The sequence below is a fragment of the Capra hircus genome, chromosome 16, assembly GCF_001704415.2.
Source record: "Capra hircus breed San Clemente chromosome 16, ASM170441v1, whole genome shotgun sequence".
NCBI classification, from domain to species: Eukaryota; Metazoa; Chordata; class Mammalia; order Artiodactyla; family Bovidae; genus Capra; species Capra hircus.
The window spans coordinates 48,825,579-48,835,542 of record NC_030823.1 but is presented as its reverse complement, the minus strand read 5'-3'; the positions used below and the strand labels follow the sequence as shown (position 1 = coordinate 48,835,542).

The following is a 9,964-nucleotide window of genomic DNA, read 5'->3' as shown; positions in this document are numbered from 1 at the left end:
CTCCCACCCCCACCTGCAGGGAACTAGTGAGAGGTCTAAGGCAGGAACCCAGGTGCCCCCCCCACGCCCCCCTTACTGCACAAGGGGACCCAAGGTGTTCAGAGACCCTCTCCCCTCCAGCCTGCCTTTCCCTTGCTTCCCTGCCTCTCAGTCACTTCCTGCCCCACCTACTTGTCCCCTCACTCCTCATTCCCAGCTTCTCTTCCCTCCCTGCTGGTCAACCCTGCTTCCTAGCACCCCTGCTTCTCCTCTGCTTCCCCTCCTCCCTTCCTCCTCAGCTGGAGCCCAGCCCTTCTTCAGATGTCCAGAGGGTCATTAGCAAGGACAGCGCCCACCTGTGGCTGCATATATCACAATAGTGCCTGCTCCCCTTCATCCCTGCCAACCCGCCTGCCTGGTGGCTGCCAAGGACATGTGTGAGGCACAGAGACAGATCGCGAGGGGGCTGAACAGTCAGATTTTATTATCAGTTTTCAGAGCAGTCCTGTGATTCCCACATGACCAAGAGTTCAAATTCTGAGTACAAAGTCATGCCCACGTGCACCCACCCACATGGAAATCCTTTAAGGATCATGGCGGAGACCCCCACCCGCCCCACGCAGCCCACTGTGAGCCCCGACCAGACAACCAAGCAGATGTAGGGCCTTTTGGCCTGGCTCTGCCCAGCCCCACACCCATCCTGGCTGACGCTCTCCTTCCTATGAGGATACACCTTGAGTTCCGCCTTCACAAAAGGCAAATGCGGCCCGGCAGCACCGGATCTGAGAAAGCCCTCTACGCACAGCTTGGGCGCCGGCTGGCCGAGCCCCGCCATCTACAAATATCATAGAACCCCCGGCAGTGGGGACTTCCCAGAAGTCACTTGCTGAAATGCAAACATAGAATAACCCCATAGGGTCAGACATTTGGCAGAAGACGGGCCCGATTGTCCTAAATGACAAGGACTCTGCACACATTCTCTGAGAATGACTCTCCTGCTGGCCGGCCAGCCTGGAGAGAGAGAGAGCCTTCCGGAGAAGGTGCATCCAAGCCTGAGGCCGCACAGCCGATGGGAAGGCTCTTCCCCCGCCAGAGGAACGCCCCGGCACTCTTGTCCTGGGGGCTGGGCGGCCGCCTGCGGGTCTCGCCGGTCACCAAGGCCGCCAGAGGCCACAGGCGGGCTGTCGCGCAACGGCAACAGCGGCGGCCTTGGCCGGGGCAGGCGCGGGCGCAGGGCTGGGCGCCTTGGGCTCCTTGGCGGGCGCGGCGGTTGCGGCCGGGGGTCGCTGGAAATGGTACAGCAGCTTCATCTGCGTGTCGCTGGCCGCGTGCAGCGTCAGGAACTGCACGGCCTCCTGCAGGCACCACGAGTAGCCTTCGCTGTAGTCCTGGTGCAAGCTCTTGGGGCCGGCGGCGGCGGCGGCGAAGGCTGCGGGGAGCGGGGACCGCGGTGAGCGGGGGCCGAGGCCCGGGGACCGCCGTGAGCAGGGACCGCGGTGAGCCGGGGCGCGGGGAGCGGGGGTAGCGGGCAACGGGGCAGGGGCGCAGGGAGGGGGCAGCGGTGAGCGGGGCGCGGGTGAACAGGGTCAGGGGGCGCGGGGCGGCGGTGAGCCGGTCGCGCGGCCGGACTCCTGGACGCAGGGCGGCTCACCTTTGCTGTGTTTCAGGTAACTGACGGCCATCTCCAGGATGTCGGCCTTCTCCAGCTTGGAGTTGGGCTGGTGGCGCGCGAACTCCTGCTCCAGCAGCAGCTTCAACTGCTCGATGCTGCTGTTGATGCGGTCGCGGCGCATCTTCTCCACCACCGGTTTCCGCAGCTGCAGGCGGGAGGAGGGGGCGTCAGCCGGGCTCGGGCCCCGCCGGCGCAGGGGCCGCGGGGACCGCGCGCCAGACCGGCCGCGCACTTACTCGGTTTTTCTCTTTGGGGCTGAGCAGCTCCACGGCCACGGTGCTGGGAGCCATGCCTGGCGCTGGGAGAGGCGAGGCGGCAAGGCGGCAGGGAGCGGAGCTGGCGCGTCCCGGGCTGGCGCGGACCCCGGCCCCTATATAGGCACGGGCGGCGGGCTGGCGCCTGGGGCCCGGGTGCCGCGGCCGTTCCCACACTCCGCGGCCAATGACGGCGCGGGCCGCACAAAGGCGCCGGCCCATTAGCGCACGCTAAATTGCCTGTGAATTGGCGCGGGCACAATGGGCGCTCCCCGAGGAGCAGGTGGGCCGCGCGGCACAATGTCCGGGCTGTGGGAACGCGCTCGCCCTCATTAGCATCCCGGGGCCTGATGCTGGGAGCCCCGCGCCTCAATATGCTGCCTTTTCCCAGGCCGCAGGGACGAGGGCGGGGGGCAGGAAGGAGCGGCGCCCTCCCCGCCCCTCGCCTCCACAGCCTCCTTCTCTCCCTACTGCCCCCTCCCCAGCGACTCCGCTGCTGGCTTGCAGAGGACAGGAGCGTGGATAGGGAGAGAGCTCTAGAATGTACAAGTGCGGCAGCTTCCAGAGGGCTGGACACCCTCCCAAGCAGGGACTTGCTGCCCTCAGGGGAGGGGGAACGGAGGAAGCAGACACAGCCACCTCCCTCTGCTCAGGTGGAAGAGGGGCTCTCATTATCAGACCTACTGGCGTATGTGGCAAGTCCCCAGGTTGTCACCTGGGACATATGACTCAAGAGCTGGAAAATGGGCTGCTGCGCCTCCTAGGCTGGGCTTTGGGTAGCTTCAGGGAGCCAGAGTCCCTGAGATGCCTTCCAAGAGCTTCTGCGCCCCCTCCTCTGGGAAGCTAAAGCTTATCAGGCTGTAGCATCTGGGGTGCTCTGAACCAACAGGTGGCCGCCATGGCCCCACCCCACCCCCATCTGGCTGGCCGTCACAGTGGCTCCAGGCATGCTCCTTACAGGTGTGTGGTCACTGCTCCCATGGGACAGGGGGGAAAGCCTCAGCCACATGCTGTCCTATTTCAGCCCTATGGGCACCTGTAAGGTCTGCTGTCCTTAAGCATTCTCCCAGTGGTGGGGAAGGGGTGCCAGGAGGCAGACATGAGGCCCCTGCCTGGAGCGCACACGAATGCTGTACCAGCTCAGCCCCACTAGCGGAACCGCTGATTCTGGTCAGCCCAGCTGAGGGCCAGTGATGACTTGGGGGCCAGCCCCACCCTGGGTCCCTAGGGGAGTGGCTGCTTGGAGCACCCCTCCACCCAGAACAGTCACTGTCCTCTGATTCTCTGCAGCCAGGAATCCCATTCTGTAGGGACTGAGCGAGGGAGTGGGGCTGGGGCTGCCTTCTAAGGGCAGGGCAGGATTCAGGAAGGTCCAAGGGGGAGCAGGGCTTCAGCCCTGGGAGCCAGCAGTTGGCATCAGGGCGCATTAGCTGGAGTTCAAGTCCAGGAGCACAGTTCCCTGGACAGCAGCCACCTCTGAGTGCGGCTGGGAATCGCAGGGCCCTAACAAAGGTCTTGGCAGGGACTCGCAGCTTGGAGTGGCCTGCTTGGTGGACCTGCTCAAGAAGTCCATAGCACAGGAAGCCTTTGGTGACTCAGAGAGGGGCCTATCCAGGAAGCAGGAAGATAGTGGGCAAGCTTGGCTTGGAGTCAGCCCAAGACAGCCCTGAGAGCCCCTGGTCACCCCTCGGATGGATTAGGTGAGGGGCTCTGGGGGTGGAAATGTCAGGTGACTTTGGATCGAGATAGAAGGCAGCCCAACTTCACCCTTTGGCACCTGCTTCTCCCCCGTGAAGCACCTCTCCTTAAGGGGACACAGGCCCAGGTTAGCTGTAGGAGGCAGGTGACCCTGAGGTTCCCGCCTTGGGCCTGGGCTCCTCTTTAAGCAGGGGGACCCCTGCCACAAATATCTGGCCATATCTGGTTGATGCCAAAGGGCAGAGGGTACCTGGGCAAAATGAGGGTGGGTGTGTGGAGGACATGTGCTCTGTACTTTGCTCCACAGCCCATCTGGCAGCTCCCACAGGCTTCAAGGGGGACCTGGTGACGCTCAGCCAAAGTAGGGCTTGTGCTGGGCGGCTGGCCTGCTTATGGACACCCTGGGGGCCAGGCTGTGGATGGAGAGCAGAGTGGCTGAGTCTCCCATGTCCCCATTCCCACACCCTGCCAGCCCAGTACCCTGTGCCAAGGAGGAGCTTGGCCAGGAAAAGGGAACGCAGGAGTAAGCGGTGGGTCCTGGCTGCAGCCCCCACCTGAGCCCACGTATGCCTGACTGTCCAGCTGCTGGCAGTGGCGCCCCAGAGTCCTGCCCAGAACTGAGAGCAGCACCCAAGCTGGGACCCGTCCCCTGCCTCCTGGCTTCGGAGGGGCAGTTGTCTGGGGGGGTGTGCCCTGCCCTGGCTGCCTCCCTCAAGCCAGCTTTTGGCCCAGAGGAGACACGTGCCAGCAGAAGTGGTCCAGCCCCCACCACCCCGACTGTATGCCCACCTGCAGTGGGCCGGGGTGGAGGTGAGGGTAGCGGGTGGTCTGTGGGGGAGCTGCCTCCTCCCTCCCTCCACCCCCTCCCCCTGACAGGAGTAGCTTTGATCCAATTTTGAGTTGTGGGAAATATGAAATGAATGGTGTTAAATCTCAGCCTGGCCGGATGAAAGGCTTGCTGGCTCCCTCCCCGCGTGTGGGCCAGATGGCAGTGCGGCCTCCGAGGCACACGCCTGGCCTTTGTGGGCCGCTTAACACTGTGAATGGGGCCAAAGTGTGGGAAAGTCGCTGGGCTCCCGGCTCACACGTCCGAGGTGAGTGGCCCAGAAGCCTGGGGGGGCTGCCGAGGAGGGAGGGTTTGGGGGCAGGGGGAGAACCCAGGGCTGCTCCTGGCTGGCAGTCTTACCGCAGAGGCAGCCCAGGGTGTGGAGGGGGTCAGATCCTTCACCTCGGTGGCCCCCAGCAGCTGAGGAGGAGAGAGGGGAGCTTGTCTTGCTGCCATCCTGGAGAGCTCACTAAGTCTGGTATGGGATGTCTGGAACAACCACTGAGGCACCTTGCTGTGGATGTGGGGGCTCAGGCCAAACACACTAGCTGGGTATGATTATGTTAGAATGCGGTAATCTAGGACTACAGCCCATTTCTAAGTAACCCACACCCCAAGTCCACCCCTCCCAGGCTGACTGCAAAGCCAAGGGCACCATGGGGTGGGGGGGGGGTGTGCTCCAGGGGCATTTGCTCCCTGTGTCAAGGGAGGTCTTCTCGTTGGGAAGGCAAATGGTGCAAGTGGTGTGGAAAATAGTGTGGCAGTTCCTCCAAAGTTACACAGAATCACCACGTGACCCCTCAATTCCGCTCGTGCTCTGTACCCAAAATAGTAGAAAGCAGGGTCTCAAGGAAGCCCTTTGAAACACGTTCACAGCAGCATATTCACAATTACCAAGAGGTAGAAATGACCTGTGTCCATCGGTGGATGAATGGATAAGCAAAATATAGTTCATCTACATGACAGAATATGGTCCAGCCTTAAACAGGGAGGAGGTCCTGACACCTGTTCCAGTGTGGATGGACCTTAGGACATGAAGCTGAGTGAAATAAACCAGACACAGGAGGACACATCCTATGTGATTCCACGTCTCTGAGGTCCTTGGAGGAGTCAAAGACACAGAGACACAAAGTAGGAGTGTGGGGGCCGGGGGTGGGGGAAGGTGTGGGGAGTGAGAGTTTGATGAGGATGGAGCTTTGATTTGGGAAGGTGAGACCATTTCTGGAGACATGGGGACGGCTGCACAACAACGGGAATGTGCTCAATGCTGCTGAGCTGTGCACTTAAAAATGGTTGAGACGGTACTCTAGTGTTATGTGTATTTTATCACAGTTTAAAAATATATATGAACAAGGACGACTCCTTGAAGAAGAGCCACACATTCACTCTGGCCCAGCCTTGTATTTGGCCCCAGGCGACTCTGCCCTGGACCTCCCAGTGCCCTGCAGGCAGGACTGGTCTGGAGGGGACACTGCCATACCCACTGGCGTCTGCCCAGCTCCAGACTGCCCCTCTACCCTGCCTGGGGCCAGACTCCCTAACAGGTTGTGCCGTCCACAGGGCTGTATGAAGCCCCAGTGTCTCAGGTACTGGAGGGTTTCCTCCTTGGCATGTGGGGAGTGGGCAGGCTGGGGCAGGTGAAGAGCAAGGCTGGCCTTCTGGGAAAGCAGGGATTCCACCATCCACAGTGGTGCCCCCACATCCAGGGCCACCACAAGGACCCCAGGCTGTGCACAGGGCAGAGATGGGTGCCACCGGGGTTGTTCTGTCCCATGGCCCTCGCCCTGGGCCCATCCAAACACAGCAAGTGCTGTGCCGCCTCCTACTGTCTAGTGGCTTCCAGCGAGTCCCCGGCCAGCCCTCCATCACCACCTGGACCACCTGCTGTGATCCCTGAGAGAGCACCCAGGACAGCAGGGAGGTGCCTGGCTCATCTCCCCAGGTGTGAAGGGACAAGGCTGCCACTCAGAGTCACCCCCAGCCAGGCAGGCCCCTGGGGGCCGTGGATGGCCAGGGTCTGCAAGCTGCTGAGTCTGTCTAGGGGTGGGGAGGGCACTGGGGTCTCTCTGTGGGGATCCAAGCAGTGCTCAATGGGGATAACAGTTTCAGTTTTTCAGCATCTACTAAGCACCACACAAGGAACAAGAATTTGCCTTCTTAGGACTGCCCAGGGAGGGGACTGTCCCTTCCCTGTTTGACAGGCAGCAGCCAGGGGGTCTTAGAGGTTAAATTTTGCCCGTGGTCCCATGAACTCAGGGACAGCTGACATGATGGTGACAGTGGTGAGTCCACGTTTCTGAGCATTTATTACTAGGTACAAGGCAGGGAGAGCCCATAGGCACATCGAGAGGTTGCTGAGGCCACACGGAGGGTGAGGGTGGGAGCTGAGACTTGGACCTGAGGAGGTGGGGTTGCGGAGGGGAAGGAGTACAGAGTCAAGGCTGGGGGCCTGGGGCACAGACGTGAGTGGAGCCTGCTGTGGAGATGGGACTGGGGAGAGGCAACATACTTCCCCCTCCATTACCCCCGGGTGTGTGCGAAGGGGCACATGATTGCTCCCTGGATCCCCTGGCTGGAGCCACACTCCAGATGGCGGGTGGCCAGGACTCTGGACAAAGGGCGGGCGCAGCTCCCAGGCAGGCTGTGAGGCACGCGGGCTGCCTTTGTGGCTTGAAAGCAGAGGGTCCGGAGTGTGGGAACCTCTGGCTGCGTGGCCGCACTGCGGTGGAGGCGCTCTGGGGGAGGAGTGCTCTGGGGCGCGGGAGCACCCGCTCCTCCACTGTCTGCTCTCTTCCACCCTAGCTCCCCGCACTCCCAGAACCAGACCAGAGAACTGGATGTGAGAGGGGGCTCTTCTCCCCTCTTCCCACTGTGGATGCTTCCCTTTCCTTCCCTGGGAGGAGACACCTGGATGATGCACCTGGCCTGCGAGGGGACTGAGGCCTGGCCCCTGTGCTGGGGCTGGAGTGGGGCTAAAATTGGGGCTGGGAGACCTTACACGTAGGAGGTCACTTTGAGGGAGTAGTTAGCCTACCGTGGAGTTACAGGGAAGAAAGAATGTCCACCTGACATTAGCAGAGAGGCAGGGGAAACTTCCCAAATGCTGACAGTTTGGGGCCAGAAACTTAGTTTTTCTTCTGTCTGCTTTCTTCAGATTTTCTGGAAGGAGCATCAGCTGCTTGTATAATTTCTAAATGGGCACATTTAGGCTCACTCAGGGCCCCAGGGAGCATGGGGAGTCTTGGGGAAAGCTTGAGACACTGACATTTTTCAGAAGAGCCCTGGATTTAGAGGGCTGAAGAGAAAGGTGGGGATACCAAGGCAGGACTTCCTGGAGGAGGCAGTGCCCAAGGAGGTCCTTGAAGGGAGACTAGCTGTGTACCTGGTAAGGAATTCTGAGAAGCTTTATCCAGGTAAAGAGATTGGGGGGATACAGACTTGGGGGTGAGCAAGGCAGGGATGGGAAGTCTCCAGGTCTGGCTGGAGCAGGCTTTCCCATGTGTGTGCCATGCATGTGTGCCCTGGCATGTACACCCATGGATGTGCACGCATGCCTGGGCTCTGGAGGTAAAGGGCCTGGCACTGCCCCCAGCCTCTCAGCTTGGCTTGCTTCCCTTGGTAGGTCAGCATGTGTACGCACCTCAGGCATCCTCTCCTCCCTCCTGCAGCCTGGCATTAGGGGCCCCAACTGGAGGAGGACCTGAGTTGGGCTGGATGCTACTCTGGGTGCCCCCTCCTGAAGTAGGTGAACTCGGGGCCCCGGGTGGGTGTGGGAAGACCTTGTCTCTTAGCAGCCCCCATCCTCACTGTCTGGGAGTCAGTGCCCTCCCCAGGGCGGCACCACAGCTCAGCCAGGCCTCCAGCAACATTTAGAGGCAGGAAAGATTATCCCGATCTCACAGGGGAAACTGAGGTGTTGAGAGTGCCATGGTCCACCACGATCCTACCTGGGACTGGGCCGTGGTACCGGGCCACATGGTGGGTCAGTCAGCCCCCCGAGCTCAGAAGGGGCTGAGGGTTCAGTGTGTCTGGAGAGGGGCCTCTCCCCAAGCACGACACTCAGAGCTCAGGACCAGCGCTCCTGGGTTATGCTGGACCCGGGAGGTGGACTGGAAGTCTGGGATGGCCGGTGAGGGGATGCTTTCAAACAGCAGGAAACCTGAGGCCCAGGGTGGAGGGGGCGCACAGATGCCTCCTCTTGTCCCTCAGCCTGGAGCCCCCATAATAGAGGCCAGGTTGCAGAAAGGGGGTCCCCAGCCCTCTCCTCAGGGCAATTGGGGTTCCACAGAAAGCTTCTTGGCCAATTCCGGGTGCTGCTGGGTGGGGATTCCAGGGGTTACCCCCTTCTGCTCCAGGACAGAAAGCAGGCTGCAGGGGGTGATCCGGGAAGAGGGGTGGTCTGCCATACTCTCTCCACACCTCCTCCTCCAGTCAACCTGGAGGCCGGGCCACTCCAGCTCACAGGGCACTAAAGTAAAGCCAGCATTTCCTGAGCGCCCACCCCACGCCAAGCCCCAGAGGAAAGGCTTGGTGTCTGACTCTGGGATCCAAGGATGATTATTATCATGTCCATTGCACAGATGAGGAAACTGAGGCTTCAAAAGAGGAGGGGTCTGGCCCAAGGCCGCAGACTGAGCCAGACAGCCGGGGCCCTGCAGCTCCTCCTGCCCGCAGGTCAGAGGAGGTGGCAGCTCCAGGGGCTGAAGCAGGGGCTGGCGGCTTTGTCTTCTGCACCCCTCTCTACCCACCCTTTGCTCCCACGCCCTAAGGCCACAGAGCCCCTGCCCAAGCCTGCTTCTGGGGGTCAGGCTCTCAGCCAGTGCCTTGCAGTTTCTCCCCAGGCTCAAAGTTCTCCAGGCTGGGTGCCCAGAGACCCACTGAAACCCCTATCCAAAGTGGGGTGGTTTCTAGGGGCACTGCTGGGGGCACAGACAAGGCCATTCTCGGCCCTCACCCCGGGTGCTGGGTGGGACCAAGTTGCCCATCCTGTGGGGGTGCAACTCTGCAGCCAGCTCCCAGTTTCTGGGGTCTGTACTGCCCCTGCCTGTGTACCCCCCCACCCAGAAGATGGTCTCCTTCCCTTTGGCATTTCAGTAGTACACTAGGGGGAGCTGGTTTTGGGGGAGGAGGGATTGGGCAGGATGGGCACAGGGTGTGTCCAGGCCGAGGCTGGGCTCTGCTCTTGCCTTCTGTGCCTTGATTTACCTGTGTAGGATGGGCTTTCTCTGCCAAGACCACCTGAAGCAGGGGACTGGCTCCAGGTTGCTGGAGCTAACTGAGGGTGGCCAAAAGGGCTGGGTCAGGTCATAAACCTGATAACTGGATCATATTCTGGGATCCCGGAGCTTGGACCCTCCCCAAAATTTGCCTTTGGATGGCTGCCTGGCCTCCCCCACCCCTTACCCCTTTCTTTCATCTCATCAAGGTTATGCTCAATCCTGGGGTTGAAGCAAGGTGTCCATAGATCTGAGGGACCCCTGCATTTCATGAGGGGGTGGGGGGTCAGCCAGGGACTGTAGACTTGGGGACCACCCC

At 61.1% G+C, this 9,964-nt stretch overlaps 1 protein-coding gene across 1 annotated transcript; it reads right to left on the bottom strand.

The window, feature by feature from the left end:
- Nucleotides 437-4,716, bottom strand: HES5 (hes family bHLH transcription factor 5). The gene is made up of 3 exons (XM_018060478.1): nt 1,888-4,716; nt 1,631-1,796; nt 437-1,408 (listed from the first exon to the last, which is right to left on the bottom strand). The coding sequence occupies exons 1-3, from the start codon at nt 2,125-2,127 to the stop codon at nt 1,131-1,133; spliced, it is 684 nt and encodes a 227-aa protein (XP_017915967.1). The 5' UTR covers nt 2,128-4,716; the 3' UTR covers nt 437-1,130.